This window comes from Rhinatrema bivittatum, chromosome 10 (assembly GCF_901001135.1).
Source record: "Rhinatrema bivittatum chromosome 10, aRhiBiv1.1, whole genome shotgun sequence".
In the NCBI taxonomy this organism is placed as follows: Eukaryota; Metazoa; Chordata; class Amphibia; order Gymnophiona; family Rhinatrematidae; genus Rhinatrema; species Rhinatrema bivittatum.
In genome coordinates, this window is record NC_042624.1 from 20,225,369 (window position 1) to 20,245,646 (window position 20,278).

General features: G+C 47.2%; 1 protein-coding gene across 2 annotated transcripts in view; it reads left to right on the forward strand.

Moving 5' to 3' along the window:
* The window catches only part of DDR2 (discoidin domain receptor tyrosine kinase 2), a 662,671-nt gene that overhangs the window by 634,405 nt on the left and 7,988 nt on the right, over positions 1 to 20,278 (forward strand). The window contains exon 17 of one of the 2 annotated variants that reach the window (XM_029618161.1): positions 10,952 to 13,931. The exons of the other annotated variant lie outside the window; for it this stretch is intronic. Within the exon in view, the coding sequence (XP_029474021.1) occupies positions 10,952 to 11,089 (138 nt within the window). The 3' untranslated portion in view covers positions 11,090 to 13,931. Of the gene's footprint in view, positions 1 to 10,951; positions 13,932 to 20,278 lie in introns of those variants that run through there. 2 annotated transcript variants of the gene reach the window in all.

Genomic DNA, 20,278 nt, shown 5'->3' on the forward strand with positions numbered 1-20,278 from the left:
GCTGGTCGCCGGTGGCGGTCGTCTGCTTGCTTGGCGGACATGGCCGAGCGGTGTAGCTGTTTCTGAGTCATGTGCCACAATGTCTGTAGTTGCCAAGCCGTTATCTGAACGGCCGGTGAGGCGCTGGGGGCCTCCAGCGGCAGTGGAGGTCTCAGCGGTTTCCCGTAAACCAGTTGGAATGGGGATTTTCCGGTAGCAGCGTGAACTTGATTGTTGTAAGCGAACTCGGCCCACGGCAATAGTTCTGACCAATTGTCCTGTCTCTCGTTGATGAAGGCCCGAACATAAGCCTTCAGTGTCCGATTCATTCTCTCGGTCTGTCCATTGCTCTGCGGGTGGAAGGCTGTGGAGAAACTGAGCTTTACCTTAAAGCATCTGCAGAGGGCTCTCCAATAGCGAGCAACGAACTGGGGACCCCTGTCTGAGACTATGTCTTGAGGAAGACCGTGTAGCCTGAAGACATGCTGGGTAACCAATGGGTAACCAATGGGACAGTGCTATACCGGGGTACAAATTATATCGCAATGACAGAGAGGAGCAGTCGGGAGGAGGTGTGGCGCTTTATGTCCGGGATGGCATAGAGTCCAACAGGATAAACATCCTGCATGAGACTAAATACAAAATTGAATCTTTATGGGTAGAAATCCCTTGTGTATCAGGGAAGACTATAGTTATAGGGGTATACTACCGTCCACCTGGTCAAGATGGTGAGATGGACAGTGAAATGCTAAGAGAAATTAGGGAAGCTAACCAAATTGGTAGTGCAGTAATAATGGGAGACTTCAATTACCCCAATATAGACTGGGTAAATGTATCATCGGGTCACTGCTAGAGAGATAACATTCCTGGATGGAATAAATGATAGCTTTATGGAGCCATTGGTTCAGGAACCGACGAGAGAGGGAGCAATTTTAGATCTAATTCTCAGTGGAGCACAGGACTTGGTGAGAGAGGTAACGGTGGTGGGGCCACTTGGCAATAGTGATCATAATATGATCAAATTTGATTTAATGACTGGAAAAGGAACAGTGTGCAAATCCAAGGCTCTCGTGCTAAACTTTCAAAAGGGAAACTTTGATAAAATGAGAAAAATTGTTAGAAAAAAACTGAAAGGAGCAGCTACAAAAGTAAAAAATGTCCAAGAGGCGTGGTCATTGTTAAAAAATACCATTCTAGAAGCACAGTCCAGATGTATTCCACACATTAAGAAAGGTGGAAAGAAGGCAAAACGATTACCGGCATGGTTAAAAGGGGAGGTGAAAGAAGCTATTTTAGCCAAAAGATCTTCATTCAAAAATTGGAAGAAGGATCCAACAGAAGAAAATAGGATAAAGCATAAACATTGGCAAGTTAAATGTAAGACATTGATAAGACAGGCTAAGAGAGAATTTGAAAAGAAGTTGGCTGTAGAGGCAAAAACTCACAGTAAAAACTTTTTTAAATATATCCGAAGCAGAAAGCCTGTGAGGGAGTCAGTCGGACCGTTAGATGATCGAGGGGTTAAAGGGGCACTTAGAGAAGATAAGGCCATCGCGGAAAGATTAAATGATTTCTTTGCTTCGGTGTTTACTGAAGAGGATGTTGGGGAGGTACCCGTAATGGAGAAGGTTTTCATGGGTAATGATTCAGATGGACTGAATCAAATCACGGTGAACCTAGAAGATGTGGTAGGCCTGATTGACAAACTGAAGAGTAGTAAATCACCTGGACCGGATGGTATACACCCCAGAGTTCTGAAGGAACTAAAAAATGAAATTTCAGACCTATTAGTAAAAATTTGTAACTTATCATTAAAATCATCCATTGTACCTGAAGACTGGAGGATAGCAAATGTAACCCCAATATTTAAAAAGGGCTCCAGGGGCGATCCGGGAAACTACAGACCGGTTAGCCTGACTTCAGTGCCAGGAAAAATAGTGGAAAGTGTTATAAACATCAAAATCACAGAACATATAGAAAGACATGGTTTAATGGAACAAAGTCAGCATGGCTTTACCCAGGGCAAGTCTTGCCTCACAAATCTGCTTCACTTTTTTGAAGGAGTTAATAAACATGTGGATAAAGGTGAACCGGTAGATATAGTATACTTGGATTTTCAGAAGGCGTTTGACAAAGTTCCTCATGAGAGGCTTCTAGGAAAAGTAAAAAGTCATGGGATAGGTGGCGATGTCCTTTCGTGGATTGCAAACTGGCTAAAAGACAGGAAACAGAGAGTAGGATTAAATGGGCAATTTTCTCAGTGGAAGGGAGTGGACAGTGGAGTGCCTCAGGGATCTGTATTGGGACCCTTACTGTTCAATATATTTATAAATGATCTGGAAAGAAATACGACGAGTGAGATAATCAAATTTGCAGATGACACAAAATTGTTCAGAGTAGTTAAATCACAAGCAGATTGTGATAAATTGCAGGAAGACCTTGTGAGACTGGAAAATTGGGCATCCAAATGGCAGATGAAATTTAATGTGGATAAGTGCAAGGTGATGCATATAGGGAAAAATAACCCATGCTATAATTACACGATGTTGGGTTCCATATTAGGTGCTACAACCCAAGAAAGAGATCTAGGTGTCATAGTGGATAACACATTGAAATCGTCGGTTCAGTGTGCTGCGGCAGTCAAAAAAGCAAACAGAATGTTGGGAATTATTAGAAAAGGAATGATGAATAAAACGGAAAATGTCATAATGCCTCTGTATCGCTCCATGGTGAGACCGCACCTTGAATACTGTGTACAATTCTGGTCGCCGCATCTCAAAAAGATATAATTGCGATGGAGAAGGTACAGAGAAGGGCTACCAAAATGATAAGGGGAATGGAACAACTCCCCTATGAGGAAAGACTAAAGAGGTTAGGACTTTTCAGCTTGGAGAAGAGACGACTGAGGGGGGATATGATAGAGGTGTTTAAAATCATGAGAGGTCTAGAACGGGTAGATGTGAATCGGTTATTTACTCTTTCGGATAGTAGAAGGACTAGGGGACACTCCATGAAGTTAGCATGGGGCACATTTAAAACTAATCGGAGAAAGTTCTTTTTTACTCAACGCACAATTAAACTCTGGAATTTGTTGCCAGAGAATGTGGTTCGTGCAGTTAGTATAGCTGTGTTTAAAAAAGGATTGGATAAGTTCTTGGAGGAGAAGTCCATTACCTGCTATTAAGTTCACTTAGAGAATAGCCACTGCCATTAGCAATGGTTACATGGAATAGACTTAGTTTTTGGGTACTTGCCAGGTTCTTATGGCCTGGATTGGCCACTGTTGGAAACAGGATGCTGGGCTTGATGGACCCTTGGTCTGACCCAGTGTGGCATTTTCTTATGTTCTTATGTTCTTATGTTTCTTATGTAAAGAGACGGGCCAGTTCGGGCGCTGAAGGAAGTTTCGGCAGAGGGACTAGGTGCACCATCTTTGAGAATCGGTCAACGGTGACCCAGATGACCGTATGCCCACAAGACGGGGGTAAGTCCACCACGAAGTCCGTAGCTATGTGGGTCCATGGTTCGGTGGGGACAGGTAATGGCTGCAGAAGGCCACAAGGAGACCCAGGACTGGGCTTCTGGCGTGCGCAGGTGGGGCAGGCACTTACATAGGAAAAGACATCCCGCCGGATGTTGGGCCACCAATAGAAACGATTGACAAGCTCTAAGTTCCTTTCGCATCCAGCGTGTCCTCCGATGAGGGAGTCATGAGCCCAGCGTAAGGCAGTTAGCCGATCCCGGCGGGGAAGTACAGTCCTATCCTGGGAGAGGACTGTTAACGCAGACAGGCGGACTTTAGTCGGGTCCAGGATAAATTGAGTAGGTTCTTGATCCTCCTCGGCTCATGTAGTGCGAGAAAGAGCATCCGCTCAGAGGTTCTTGGCCGCTGGGCGATATTGTAGAACAAAGTCAAAACGACTGAAAAACAAAGCCCAGCGGGCTTGACGGGGGTTCAGTCGTTGAGCCTGTGACAGGAACTCCAGGTTCTTGTGATCTGTGTATACGGTAGTGGTATGCCAGGATCCCTCGAGCCATTGCCTCCACTCTTCGAAGGTGAGCTTTATCGCCAAGAGCTCCTTATCCCCGATGGAGTAATTGCTCTCGGCTGGAGAAAACTTCCTGGAGAAGTAAGAGCAGGGAAGGAGTTGGCCAGAGTCGAAGTGTTGGCTGAGAACCGCCCCATCCGCGATACTGGAGGCGTCGACCTCCACGATGAATGGTCTGGAGGGATCCGGATGCCGAAGGCAAACATCAGAGAGAAATGCCTCTTTGAGGTCGGCGAAGGCTGCCACCGCAGCGTCAGGCCAGATCTTGGCGTCAGCTCCCTTGCGGGTCAGGACCGTGAGCGGAGCCACTCGGTGCGAGTAACGCGGGATAAAGTGTCTATAAAAATTAGCGAAGCCCAGAAACCGCTGGAGGGCCTTGAGTCCCGTGGGCTGGGGCCACTTGGTAATGGCCGCTACTTTCTCTGGGTCCATGCGGAAGCCGGTAGAGGAGATGATGTAGCCCAAGTAGGGCAGAGACTCAGCCTCGAATATACACTTCTCCAGCTTGGCATACAAGTGGTTGTCTCGGAGGACCTGAAGAACCTGCGTGACGTGATGGCGATGGGAGTCCACATCTTTAGAAAAGATGAGCACGTCGTCCAGGTAGACTATGACATGTGAATGGAGTATGTCCCGGAGAACCTCATTCATGAGGTGTTGAAAGACGGCGGGGGCATTGCAGAGCCCAAAGGGCATCACCAGGTACTCGTAATGCCCGTCCCTGGTGTTGAACGCCATCTTCCATTCGTCCCCTGGGCGTATGCGGACAAGGTTATAGGCCCCTCTGAGATCCAGCTTCGTGAAGATACGGGCACCCTGGAGGCGATCCAGAAGCTCTGGGATGAGCGGGAGAGGATACCGATCTCGCTTGGTGATGGCGTTCAGGCCGCGGTAATCGATACACGGCCGGAGGGAGCCATCCTTCTTGGCCACAAAGAAGAATCCGGTGCCAGCCGGTGAGCGAGACGGGCGGATGAACCCCTTGGCTAGGTTCTCCGTGATATACTGGGACATCGCCTTTGTTTCAGGTAGTGACAAAGGATACACTCGGCCACGAGGAGGTGTGGTGCCCGGCAGAAGATCGATGGGACAATCGAACGGCCGGTGCTGGGAAAGGATCTCCGCCATCTCCTTGGAGAAGACATCTTGAAAGCCTTGGTACGGTTCAGGGAGGAGGTGCGAGGAGCAGAGGTGCAGAGGCCTAGGCGGACGTGGGAGGTGTAGGCAGCGTTCAAAACAGGCAGGACCCCAACGGACCAGCTGGAAGTCATCCCATTGGATCACGGGAAAATGCTGACGTAACCAAGGAAGTCCCAACACTAGCGGGTGCACCGCTCATTCTAGGACGAGCAGGGAGATCTCCTCTGAGTGGAACAGACCTGTTTGCAGAGTCACTGGGGCCGTGGAGCAAGTGATAACCCCCGGGAGCAAGGTCCCTCGGATCGAGGAGATCCGCAGAGGAGGAACCTTCTGTAGTGTAGGCAGGGCAAGCTGAGTCACCAGATCGGCCACAATAAAGTTCCCTTCAGCTCCTGAATCAATGAAGGCACGAATCTGGATCTCCCCACCAGGGTATTTCAGGGTTACTGGCAGCATGCAGAGAGGAGCTGATTCAGTAGCGCCTAGGTGTAGCTCCTCAGTGTAACCTAGGCACGAGCGTTTCCCGGACGCTCTGGGCATGAAGAAAGAAAATGTCCTTTGCCCCCACAATAGAGGCAGAGGCCTAGAGAGCGCCGTCTCCTCCTTTCTTCTGGGGTGAGTGGAGACCTGCCCAGTTGCATAGGTTCCCCAGTAGGCATAGCAGAAGGAAGAACCTTGGGAGCCGGTGTTCTGGTGGAGGCAGACAGGTGTGGTGAGGCTCTGCGACTCGAGCGAGTCTCTCTAACCCACTGCTGGAGGCGGCGATCCACTCTACCAGCAATGTCCATTAGATCATTTAAATCCTCAGGAAGCTCCCGACCTGCCAGTTCATCTTTGATTCGGCCTGCCAAGCCCTCGAGGAAAATCCCCTTAAGGCAATCATCCTGCCAAGCGAGTTAAATGGCCAGGGTTCGGAAGTCTATAATATAGTCAGACACCGGGCGTGTCCCTTGTCGAAGGTGTAGGAGCTCAGAGGCCGCGGTGGATCGGCGTGCTGGGTCATCAAAGGCCAGGCGGAAGTTAAGGAGGAAGTCTTGTAGGTTCTGTAGCAGAGGGTCGGAAAGTTCCCACAAGGGTGAAGCCCAGTCGAGGGCCTTGCCATCCAGCAAGGAGAAGATAAAGGCTACCTTGGCTGCATCTGAGGGAAATTGGGATGGCAGCAAGGTGAAGCGCACTTGACACTGGTTCAGGAAACCACGACATGTCTTGCTGTCCCCGGCGTACCAGGTAGGCGTGGGCAGCTGAGTACTTGAAGTAGACGCAGGTGCAGGAGGCAACTGCCGAGTGGAAACCTCAAGGCGAGAGACCAACTGTTCCACCGTGGCAGCGAGAGAGTCAATGCAGTGTTGTTGTTGCTGGAGATGTTGAGCCATCCCGGGAATGGCCTGTAGGCTTGGAGTCTCCGCCGAGTCCATGGCCTTGCAAACTGTTGCAGTTGGGTGCTGCAGGCAGGATAGTGGACCCTTGGGCCGGTCTACCCAGGGTGACAGGGTAGGCCGGGAGGCGGACCCACAGGCCGGCGGTGTTCACCCGGGAACCAGGAGCCCCCCAGGAGGAGCCAGTAGGGTCCTGGAACCTTGGGACTTGGGATTTCAGCTCAGAGTCAAATAGCAGATAAAGCCTGGGCAGGGAGTGTAGTAAGGAAAGTCCAAAGAGAGAAAGATAGTCTGTAGGCCGGCTGTAGGCCGGCAGGTCGAGGGCCAGCTGATGACAGGACAGCGGGCGGCAGCAATACCTGTAGTAAGCCGGACCGTGAGGCAGGGTTTGTAGAATACTGGACCAGGAACAGGCTGAAGGCTGAGGTAGAATCGATAGCAGACTGTGGACTGGAACAGGCTGTAGACTGGAAGGGAGTCTGCAGCTGGCTGTGGATTGGAGCAGGCTGTAGACTGGAATGGAGTCTGTAGCTGGCTGTTGAACTGGAGCAGGCTGTAGACTGGAACGGAGTCTGTAGCTGGCTGTTGAACTGGAGCAGGCTGTAGACTGGAACGGAGTCTGTAGCTGACTGTGAACTGAAGCAGGCTGAAGCGAAGTCAGGAACGGACCAAGGTCGGAGGCAGGCGGCAGGCTGAAGCGAAGTCAGGAACGGACCAAGGTCGGAGGCAGGCGGCAGGCTGAAGCGAAGTCAAAGGCAATCCAAAGGTCAAGTCAGGAATGAGGAACAGACGAAGCGCAACTCAGAACTACTAGGCAGTAGTGAACCTCGTTGCAAGGCAAAGAGAAGGCGTCCGGACGCCGGTTATATCAGGCTTAGGGCGTGGCGTCATTAGCACAGGCGGGGCCAGACTTCCGGGAGCTGTGTGCACATAGTGTGCATCCTCACGCGCGCGCGAGGCAGCGGGGAGATGGGCAAGCAATGGCGGCCGCCACGTGGAACCGGCAGAGCCGCAGGAGTCCCGGGCATGCGGAACGCGACGTTTCCAGCAGCGGAGGTGAGCACTGTTCAGAGCTAAAGAAGGGGAAGCGGTGGAGACCGCAACACTTGGTGAACACTTGGGGGTAACCTACATAGAGTGGCAGTCACTGCTATAAGCTTGCTGGGCAGACTGGATGGACCATTTTGTCTTTTTCTGCCGACAATACTATATTACTGTGAGAGAGAGGGAGCGTTTGTGTAAGTATATTTACATGAGAAAGAGGGAGCTTGTATGTATGTGTATGAGAGCTTGTGTGTATGAGAGAGAGAGAGAGTATGTTTGTATGTGTCAGAGCTTGTATATGAGAGAGAGAGAGAGAACATTTGCGTGTTTCTTTCTCTCCTGAACCGCACCCCCACCTCGACCTCTCCACTAATGCAGGACAACATTAGGGGGATTGGAAATCAAAAGTACCCAGGTATAGAGAGGTGAACATTTGTTTCCTTATTATTTTAATTATTGAGTGTTATTTGATATGTCTACTATTTTAAATTATTTAATTGATTTTTGGGAAATGTTTAAAATTGTTTTTATTCTTATTATTTATTAGATGCTCTGTGATCTGTTTTGAAATATGGTTTTTTACTATTATATTTCTTTATTTTGTTTTATGAGGAATGATGTTTCTATTTTTGCATTAGTGCACAGCATATGAGTCTAACTGGAAGGGAAGAGGGAGCTGGAGAGTAAGACTGCTGGGACCTGGAAGGGTAAAAGAGATGGGAAATGGGAAAAATTCAACTCAACTCAAATAAGCTCCCTACAATCTTGAGTATGAGCAAGGGTTCCAAAGACTTGAACTAAGCACCTCCGACAGAGGCTTTGATATGTTAGAGCAGCTCCTTAATGCATGGCTCCCAGACATATTGCATGTTCTAAAAAAAGGTGCACCTGCAGATTAGCTTATTGTCACTGTGGCTGCTGTGACACAGTGTCAGGAAACATCCACTTGGATGTGAATTCTGGGCCTGATGTCCTCCATGGTATGTGTATCTACCATGAACTTTGAAGTCTCAGTGAAATCAAACCACACAGAGCCTTCAGGAATGCAAATGTGTTATGAAGGAGCTCAAGGATTCCCTATCATGGTGGTTCTCCCATGTCAAAGGAATTACCCTTCCAAATTTTTCCTCATCAAATTATTCTCATCATGGATGCATCCAGTCTAGGCTGGGGAGTTCACTAAGAAGGACTTAACACTCAGAGTCCCTGATCCTTCCAAGAAAAATCTCTACCCAAAAATTTTCTGGAGTTAAGGGCAGAAATACTGTAGAAGCTTTCAGAAATCCATAGTACTATCTACCTTCTTTCCAAGGCTCCACACGCATGAAGGTGAGAAAGTCCTCCCTATCTTGGACTGCAAAAGGGTCTTGGCATATTACAAAAGATGAACTCAACCACATCATCAAACTAACCAGCTTTTTGTAACTGGCTAGGAGTAGCAGTCACCAAGCATACTTTATCTAATCGGATAGCTGAGTGTATCCACCACTGCTACACTTTAGCAGGATTGCAAGACACAGATTCAATTAAAACTAATCAACTGAGGGCTATTGCTTAATCTTTTGAAAATGGACAGTAAATTTGGGCAAGAAGTTTTGCACAATCTGTTCTCACTGTAGCCCACTTTCCACCATGGTGTCTGGGTTGTTTACTATCGGGCCGTTACAGTAAAAGTCGCGGGAGAGCGGGCAAGCGCCTGCTCTCCTGTGCGTGTGATTTAGTATGCAAATGAGGGCCCATGGTAAAAAGAGGCGCTAGAGACACTAGCGCGTCCCTAGAGCCTCTTTTTTGACAGGAGCGGCAGCTGTCAGCGAGTTGACAGCCAACGCTCAATTTTGCCGGCGTTGGTTCTCAAATCCGCTGACAGCCACAGGTTCCGAAAACGGACGCCGGCATAATTGAGTGTCCGTCTTCAGACCCGCGGGCCGATTTAAAATTATTTTTTTAATTTTTGGGGCCTGTACTGTATGTAAACACTCCACTACAACATTCAGCTTGGGACTTCCCACATGTAATAGCTTATTCAGCCTGCTTATTGAAGGAAAAAGGAAATTTCCTTTCCAGAAGTGGTGTTTTCCATAGATGATAGGATGAATAAGCCATGAAATATCCACCCACCTACCGGGAGAGTTGACTGTATAGCTGGACTTAGCTCTGATACTGACTGAGGAGGCTCATGAGGCAATGTCTGCATGTTCAGTAGAGCGCAAAGCTGTACTAGTTTGGAGAGACAAGTCTGTTGTTACCGGGGGGTACTAGGAGAGCGGTCCCCCTTAGAGTGAGTGTGCCCTAGGGCTCCTGGCACGATACCGCACCAAGGGTAGGTGTAGCGTGGGCCCGACCCCCAGGAGAAGGTTGTGGTCCACACCAGAGTATCCAGGCTGCAGTGGAACAGGCCTCGAGTAGGCCCCAAACACCGAAGGCCTCCCAGGCCGTGGAGCCGGATCCGGACAATTGCTCAGGCGAGGCCCTGGATTCGGAGCGGCCTCCAGAAGAAGGTGAGATGCCTCCTGTGGCGCAGCTACAGGAGGAATCGTAACATCTGTCTGGTGCTGCCGGATGATGTCACCCACATGAAATGGCTAATTCCTCCTGCTATCTTTGGAAAACATAATTTATGGTGAGAAAATTTGTGTGTACACACTTTGGAAGTGACTTTGTGTGTCATTCTTTAGTATTTGCTTTGCTTCAGTTATTTTCATTGTCTTTGTCTCTCTCTCTGCCTATGTTGCTCTGTGGTAAAGAGCTAGCAGGGCGGGGAGAGGGATGGGTGGAGGGCATTTGAATGGAGTGCTGGTCAGCATTTTAACAGTGGTGATTTTTTTGGGTGGCTTGGTACTTTGAACATATTGATCTGATGTTTCTAGAATTTTCATCTTTTTTTTGGAGTGTTATTGTACCTACCACCAGACAGATATTGATCCCTTTTGTATAGTTTTTTCTAATTTCCTGTGTGTTGGAAGGCAAAGCATTAAAAAATAACAAAATGAAAAAAGACCTCCCAATAAATTTTGTTTTCTTATTTTGACAGTTTTCTTATTTTTACCTTTAGCTAAGGAATCCCACTCATGTGACTAGTAAACCAATTTATCTTCAGAGAAAATGAAGTTTCTAACCCTAAGAGATGTTCTCCAAAGACAGCAGTTCACCAGTCACAGAAATCCATCTGCACCCCCTTGAGGCCTTTCTTTCACTTCTATAAGCTTGAGTGGACAGGAACTGAGAATGACTGCTGAGACATAGCAGTGAGGGAAATCACATGCATGAACAGTAAAGACTTCTAGTCTTTTCAAGAAAGTCTAGAATATTTGTTTTGCTCAGTGGTAAGTGTGATCACACTGCTTTCCTTTTTTGTTTTTCAAGACTTACCTGCCACAGCCTACTATCTGTCCTGACTACATCTATAAGCTAATGCTGAACTGCTGGAGACGAGAACCCAAAGAACGACTGTCTTTCCATGAGATCCACCTCCTCCTCCAGGAATCATGTAACCTAGAGTGACATGCTACTCACTCACCTCATCACTCCTCAGCTGGACTCTGGTATCAAGACACCCATTATTGAGCAGTTTGAGCCATTCCATCTTTCAGGCACAGCTGGGCTTCTTTCTGTTGAAGTATAATTAACTAGACATATAGTAAAAGCTGGAATGGCTTAAACTCCCATGGAGCCTTAAAGTGTTCCAGGGGACCAAACACTTCTGCTCTATTCTGTGTATTGGTAAACAGTGCTAACATCATTTCAGGAACCAAATCAAACCCAAAATGTGTGTGAACTTGGGACAAAATGTACATCGCTGAGAGTGGCTGTAAGAACTAGTAGATTACTTTCAACAACTGCTGTTGGACAACCTGAGAGAACGTTTAGGTAATCACAAGAAAAATGGACTTCATGGACCTCTGATCTTCTTTTATTCTAACCAAGTATGGAAGTACAGTGTATATCAGTCTGTATAATCACAGTGATGTAAATAACATAATAATGTTATACCACCCTGTGCACTTAAACTACAGAGCACTGAGAGATGTTATCCTACACATTCATCTATTCCCTCAAACTACAGGACATAAGGGAGCCTTATACCCACCTACTCACCTAGTCATTCATGCTGTAAAGCACTTTGGATCATTGTACCCACCAACCCATCCACTTACCCGAGGCGTAGCTATGGATGGATCTCGGAGACCTGTGGCTCCTCATTTATGGATCAGGGCCTCACCTCCACCTGCAAGATCATGTGCCTTTTGAGTCTGTTCCTTAAAGGTGCAGCATTTAGAAGGCCTGGAGCCATTGGAATCACTGCCAGTCCATGATCTGCACCTTTAAAAGGGGTAACTAGAATGGGAAACCTAATGCCCTTGGGCTAGACATGAAGCCATCAAAGTCATTGTTTACTTTTGGCAGGTAATTATTTAGAGATACAGAGTGTTGCCAGAAATGTAGCCAATACCATGAAAACCCACGTAGGATGGAGTAAGGGATAGGGAGTGTGGGCAGAGAGCTGTTCAAAGTGCTGTCCCATGAGAAACTTTTCTCCCCCTCCCAAACAAAAAATTAGTTCAGTGGCTACGCTCCTACTACTAAGTAAAACTACAAGGCACTGTGGAGTATTACACCTATTCATTTTTCTATGCAATCACACAATATAAGGCAATGTTCATCTGTTTGGTAATACAGGGTATCTAGAGTTTTAACTGAGGCTTTACAGTGATAATAAATTGTCACACTTCTTGAAACAAGAAAGTCATGTTTATACATTAGAATTCAAATTTGCATCTTCCACTTTTCTGGAAAAAAATGAAGTCTCCAGAGTATCATTGGTAGATGTTCTTCCATCCCTAAACAATAGCAGCCAATTATCTGACCTGACAAACAAGCCCAGCAAAGGCCTGTTCATCTAGCAAAATCTACCATATTTTGAAAAATACAGATTATCTGTGATATAAACATTAGTGTAGAAAAAACAGCTGACAATATAAATATCTAACATATTATTAAGTCAGCCTTAAGTATTTCTTTACAGTATGTTCACAATAATCAAAACCCTATCACAAAGACTTCCAGTCTTTACTTTTATGACCTGAGTACTTACATGGGTGAACAGAGGATACAAGGAGCTGGATTAACCACAGGCCAGTCCAAGGGGTCAATTTGCACATCCATGTTATAAAATACATGCACATGTTATAAAATACGATATGCGCACACGATTTTATAACCAGCACGCGCAACGAGGGGGATTTTGTAAAGAAACGCATGATGACGCACTAGGGCCTCCCCCGGTTCCCTATACCTCTCCTAACCTTCCTACCTTTTTCCCTCTCCTCTCCTCTCCTTTCCTCCCCGACCCCTAACCCCTATCTACCCTATTTTTTGTTGTTGTTTTATAACTTACCTGCTCTGATGAGCAGACTTTACATGCGCCTGCCAGAGCATGATCCCCCGGGACAGGGCCTAACGACTGTTCTCCTGGTCAGCCCCTGCTCCCCCAGCCTGCCCCTTTTATGTAGCCCAGCACTTTGGTGCGTATTGGGAGATATGTGCGTGGCCAGACCATTTGTAAAATGCTCACGGCATGCGTACGGCCCAGCCATGCGTGTATCCCCTGACTTTTAAGCACACCGAGCTTTTAAAATTATAGCATAAGAGTTGCTAGTGATGGTACTTGGTGGGCTTCAGAGTTCCAGGACAGTATTTCAGCTATTGGTGTAGAGAAGCAGAGAGCTAGGCCAATGCAAAAATAACTTGCAGGATTCATTTTATCAATACGCATACCTTTCCAGATTGCTTGTCCCCCATACTTTATTCCGAATTAATTTCTGCTTTGTGCTTCCCACGCTCTTGAATGAGAGTGCTGCATTTGTTTCTTTTATTTAAATCCCATTGCTAGCTTCCCAGCTGCCCATAATTAGGGGTTTCCACTTGACAGGGTGATTTGTAATGACTTCACCTCTTCTATATATCATTCAATCTGTGAGCTTCAATGGCAGCATATTTCTCAGTAATCTTGAAACTGAAAGATTGCGATATTCCTGCACTGGGAAAATTCAAAACTGTACTGTAGCTGAAGAATGAGAGGAATTATTTTCTATAAATATCAGGATGATGCAACATAACAGTAAATGATGGCAGATAAAAGCAAGTTTGCTTACCATAGATAGCAGGATGAATTAGCAATGATTTGTGGGTGACATCATCAGGCAACACTGAATGATTCTGTCTCTCTAAAGGAATAATTTTAAAAGCCCTATGTGTGGCGATTCCAGGAGATTTGCACAGATTTTTAATGGCCTGCAGCCATGCACATATCTCCTGGTACATGCACTAGAATGGAGTTAGCCAAAAAGGGAGGGTTGGGTGCAGGGTCTGAGTGGGGCATGGGTGGGGCATGGGCAGACCGGGACAGCACCATTAGGCACTGTGCCGCTAAAGCGTGCACTGACAGCCGACCGGCCTGTGCAACCTGCTACTGCTCTGGAGAGCAGGTAAGTTCTAAAACAAAAAAAATAGTGAGGTTTTTAGGGGTCAGGGTTAGTAGGGGAAAAGGGTGGCAGGTTAGGTACGGGGTTTAGGAAGTTCCCTCCCAGTCCGCTCCTTTATTGGAACTGGGCGGGAACTGGGATTAGGGCCTATTGTGTTGCTGCATCCATGTTGTAAAATTTCCTTCCCTTACGCACCCGAGAATGCATTTGCACGCACATGCATGAGCTGATATAAAATTGGGTGCGCATGTGCGCGCCGGTAGCGGATTTAGTAACATGCCTGCTTTGATGGGCACATGCTATAAAATCAGCGCGTCCATGAGCGCATGCCAGCAACTGCACACACATGGATGTCCATGCGCGTGTTTGAAAGTTACCCTCTAAGCTAGTAGAACTTTGAGCTCTTCTAATCATGTGCAGGAATTCCTGCACGGGAATTGCCCCCGAGTCTCCTGAACCTGTTTCAAAGCTAATAGTATAGGACAATGAGCTATCCAGGGAGAAAGGTGGGCATTTTATGGCTAATTCATTCTGTTATCTAAGGAAAACACCGTTTATGGTAAGCAAACTTACTTTGTTCGATTGATAAGCAGGGCTGAATTAGCCATGATCCTTGGGGAGTCCCAAGCTGAGGGTTGCAGTGTAGTGTGTTAGATATAGCAACCCAGACTCCACCATGGAGAGCAGATCGTGGAAACTGCGTGCTGCGAGACTGCTTATCCTATTGCACTGTCTGTAGTAGCCAAGGTGTCTAAGCAGTAAGGCGGCGTGAACGTGTGCATTGATAACCAGGTAGCTGCTTTACTTATGTCTGGCACAAGTATGGAATGCCTTGGTGAGCCTTTTGACTGACTCCACTGACCTGCACCATGGTGGTGTCGATGTCTCTTGGAGTATTAGCTCCAGGTTATGTCAGTGCAATGAACTTGAACTAGAGGACTTACTTCCACCTCTTCAGGAGGAGGCAGGAAAATGGTGACTTCTGGAAGTAGAAGCAACCTGCATTTCGGCTCTTAGGCTTGCTATTTACAGAGTTTTTTTATTTACAGATTTTTTTTATTTATTTATTTATTTATTTTTAGTTTTTATAAACCGACGTTCCTGTATAAAATACATATCACACCGGTGTACAGTGAAATAAAAACTGGAAATAATACAGTGAAATAAATAAATAAATAAATACAGTGAAATAAAAACTATTCCGCCTATATTAGAAAAACTGTGCTAAGAGGCTTACATCAAGATATAAATTAGGGATGTGCTGAAGAAAAAAATTGGTTTCAGTTAGTTTATTCATTTCATTGGGACCCCAATTTGTTTCATTAGTTTCAAAGCAAAAAAATATATATATTTATTAGTTTGATTCGTTTTTCATTTGCCATTAAAGTCAATGGAGGAAGTATTGCAGCCTATTTCTGGCTGCAGAATTGGGGTTTTCTTAACAATTCAGATGAAACTTCTGGGAAGCAATCAACAGAAGGGGAAAAGAGTTCCAAGGTAATTAGACTGTGGTAAAGTGGCACCAAAGTGGCATGAATAGCCTAAAGCATCGTAAAGGGGCAAAGGGATACTAGGAGTGTCAAGAGTGTTTTAACAGAGGTGCAAAGCAGCAGCAAGAGTGTCAAAAACAACCCACAGCTTCAAAAGAGGGCACCGATAACAGTTGCATGAACCCTCGAAGGCAGCATGAGAGGCAAAGTGGCATGACAAGTGGCATCAATATCCTACAGCACAATGAAGGGGGAACATAGCAAGCAGAAAGGGTGACAGAAAAAAAACCAAGGTGCCGATAAAGGGACAAAGTAGCAGAAAGACTAGCATCAACATGCCCTTGGAGTTAAGATTACAAAGAGACAGCAAAACCTTTAGAAAAAATTTAAAAACCTGGCTCTTTAAACAAGCTTTTCAAAAAGAGAAGGGAGAATAGAACCCAGGGAAGTGCAAGGTATGAACACCCACACACACTGCAGTAATCATTAAGTGTGTAGTTTTTTTATTGATAGTTCATCACTAAAGGATAAGTTACAATTATAAAGCTAGTTTTATACTCAAAACTGATATAGATAGATCTGTACATGATTTATCACATTTAACAATTAATATTGATTACAAACTATGTTAACGAACCTTATGGCACCTGTGTAAACTGACAGATTTTAGTATCGTTACTTTTATGTGCCTTACTGTAAACTGTTGTGACGGTACCCATCTTAACGACGGTATAGAAAAGATTTAAAATAAATAAATAATAAATAAATAACATACTGAGGAACCATGATAGTGGCAAGAACACCACAAGGAGAAGAGTCGTCTGGTGTATGGCAGCAAGGCAGAGTGGCAGAAAGTTGATAGGGGCAACACAGGTTGGCACAGTGGAGGTAGTCAGGTCCCTGTGGTGTTGATAGGGGCATGACAGGCAGGCACAGTGGAAGTAGTCAGGTCCCTGTGGTGTTGATAGGGGCATGACAGGCAGGAACAGTGGAGGTAGACAGTCCCCTCTGGTGTTGATAGGGGCAAGACAGGCAGGCACAGTGGAGGTAGTGTGGTCCCTGTGGTGTTGATAGGGGCATGACAGGCAGGCAGGCACAGTGGAGGTACTCAAGTCCCTGTGGTGTTGATAGGGGTATGACAGGCAGGCACAGTGGAGGCAAGACAGGTCCCTGTGGTGTTGATAGGGGAAAGACAAGGAGGCAAGATAAGATGAGGCTCAGCCCATGGATGGTGTTACACCAGTAGCGGCCCCCGGTGCACCAGGACCAGGTCATCTTGGAGTCGGGTTGTTTGGGAATGCAGCCCAAAGCGGGTGGTAAACTCCAGTTAAGGCTAAATACTGGCACGAGACGGATAGTCAACAAGTACCATATGGGAAAGTTGAAAAGAACTGAAGAGAGAGCTCAAGAGGGCATCAAATCGGTCAGACCGGGGTGGCGGATCCCCCTTGGATGGGGAACGCCTCCTGGATGGCCCCGTCCCCCGCAGGGTGCATTTCCTCCATGGCGGTGCACCATGATCAGCTCTGGGTCAGCTGGGAAGACCTTGGGGGGGGCAGGTGGCTCGCCGCTCTGGTGGTGCATGTTATAGCCCCCCCCCCCGGCAGCAGCTTTGCCATTTCCCCTGGGGACGAGGGAGATGACCACCACCACACCATCCTCTGGAATCCCCTCCCCCTTGCGAGGGGAACAGGGTGAGGGGAAGGGGGAGAGGGCACCTCGCTCCCGGCATGACTGTCATCCGGGGCGGACTGTCCTCACTGCACCCCGACTACATCACGCTGCCAGGTGGGGAGGCCCACACTGGGCACTAGGGGTCCACGGTGACCCACCTGGCCTGTCTTGAAACACGGACCAAGGAGTCTAACGTGTGCTAGTTGGAAGGCCTCTAAAAACCCTGTGGCACAATGAAGGTGAGAGCCGGCGTGTGCCGGCTGAGGTGGGATCGTCCTGGCGCCGGGCACACCACCGGCCTGTCTCGCCCACTCCGTCAGGGAGGTGGAGCATGAGTGCATGTGATAGGACCTGAAAGATGGTGATTATGCCTGGGCAGGGCAAAGCCAGAGGAAACTCTGGTGGAGGTCCTTAGCAGTCCTGACGTGCAAATCGGTCATCCGACCTGGGTATAGGGGCGAAAGACTAATCGAACCATCTAATACTGGTTCCCTCCGAAGTTTCCCTCAGGATAGCTGGCGCTCAGGCTGTCCCCCATTTTTATCTGGTAAAGCGAGTGATTAGAAGTCTTGGGACCGAAACGATCTCAACCTATTCTCAAACTTTAAATGGGTAAGATGTCCGGCTCACTGGCATTGAGCCAGGCATGGAATGCGAGTGCCTAGTGGGCCACTTTTGGTAAGCAGAACTGGTGCTGCGGGATGAACTGAATGCTGGGTTAAGGCGCCCAATGCCGATGCTCATCAGACCCCAGAAAAGGTGTTGGTTGATATAGACAGCAGGACGGTGGCCATGGAAGTCGGAATCCACTAAGGAGTGTGTAACAACTCACCTGCTGAATCAATTAGCCCTGAAAATGGATGGCACTGGAGCGTCGGGCCCATACTCGGCTGTCGCTGGCCACGAGAGCCACAGGGGCTAAGCCGCAATGAGTAGGAGGGCCGCCGCAGTGGGTTCTTGTAGTGACATGAGGGGTGAGACAGGCACAGCAATGAGGTCAGGCCCTTCTAGTGACATAAGGGGCGAGCAGACAGGCACAACGGATGAGGTGCTGATAGGGGCAAGACAAGGAGGCAGAGTAAATGAAGTCAGGTCCATGTGCTGATATATCTGGAGCATATGAGGCAGGCAGAGCTGCTGCAAGGCTTTAAAGTGCTTTTATTCATCTTGCCATTCACAGGGAAAATCTGGAAACTCAAGCAAAGACTATAACTAGGTCATGGGTGGCCAAAAGACTATAACTAGGTCATGCACCATTCAAAATGCAACAGCAAGAATAATCTGTAACACACGTAAATACGAACACATCACCCCGATTCTCCAAAATCTCCATTGGCTTCCCATCCTCTCCCGTATCCACTATAAAGCCCTCATCATCATACACAAATCCATTCACTCAAACAACTCCAACTGGCTAGATATCCCCTTCACCCCTCACCTTCCCTCCCGCCCTTCCAGATCCTCTAATAGTAGCACACTACGTGTACCCTCCCTAAAAACAGCCCACCTCTCCTTCGCCCATGACCGTGCCCTCTCAATTGCCGGCCCTTCCCTCTGGAACTCCATGCTCCTCATCCTGCACCTCGAACCCTGTCTCATCAAGTTCAAGAAGAAACTGAAGACCTGGCTATTCAAACGAGTCTACCCAGAATAGTCCTGGCTACCAAATGCCCCCAGCGCTTGCACCTAACTCTTACTGATGTATATAATACCTAAGTCACTGTTGTATATAATACCACTAATACTGTAAACTGTTGTAATTTCTTGTTTAATGCCTCTTTGGCTTGTTCTCTATCCCTCTATGCTTCACTTTCGTTCTCCCCTCCCAATTTCCCTTGCCCTGTTATAATGTAATTTTCTTTTCTGCTGTTAATATGTGAACCGGTGTGATGTCCCCACTAACGCCGGTATATAAAAGTTTTAAATAAATAAAATAAATAAATAAATGCACCAAAAGCCAAGAAATCAGGATACACAGTAACAAAGAGCTTCATGTTTTCAAAAGATGAGCAGTCTAGGGGGAGGGGGAAGGGGAAGCCCTCTTCCAACATTATCTCACCCTCTCTTGATCCAGCTGTACCCAGCGGTCTCTCTTTTTTCTCAATTGCATCCTATTCCCAGCAGTTTCTCTTAATCCCCCTACCAGTCTCTTTCTTTTTCAATTCCCTAACCCTGCCTCCAACAGTCTCTCAATCTCATTCTGTTCCCATTAGCCTCTTCATTTTCCCACAAGTCTATCTCAATCCCTTCATTCTGTCCCTGAGTCTTTCAATCCTCTCATCCTGTTCCCATCAGTCTCTCCTTCAATTCCCCCACTCTGACTCCATATTTCTCTCAATTACTCCACCCATCTCTATCTCTCAATCCCATCCCTTCCCCAGTCTCTCAATATTCCCACCAGTCTCTCAATTTCTCCACCCTGTTCCCACCATTCTCTCTTAATCCTCTCAACTTGTCCCCACCACTGTCTCTCTAAAGTCTTTCATTCTGTCCCCTCTTGTTTCTGACCAGCATCTTCTTTCTCTCCCATGCTCTGCCCATTGCCCAATGTGTATCTTTCTCGCTCTCTTGTCTTAACACTCTCAATCAGTCCCAGCAAAACATTCCACAAACCTACAAAAATAATGACAAGGGCTCAGTAGTTCTAACATTAGCACTTCCCTACCCACCCCTTAAGCTACTATGCCCCTCACCCCACCGGTATTTCCCTTTGCCCACCCCCTCTATCCTGACCTCACCCCTTCCTCTCTCTCTCTTTCTGAGCCCTCCTCTCCAGTGTCCTCTCTTGCTCTGTCACATATATCCTCTACCTACTCTTTCTGGTTCTCACACACAAACTCCCTCTCTCTTAGCATTCACACCTTTTCAAGTCACTCTCTCCAGAAGCATTCACCCCTCTTGCATTGCCCCTCCTCCATGTGTCTCTCAAATCTTTCCCCCTCCAATCACCATCCTGATTCTTTCGCCCTTCCACCCATTCACACCTTTAGCTTCAATTCTGCCCCCTGCTTCATCACCCCTTCGGCTCTTTTGCCCTCCCTCTC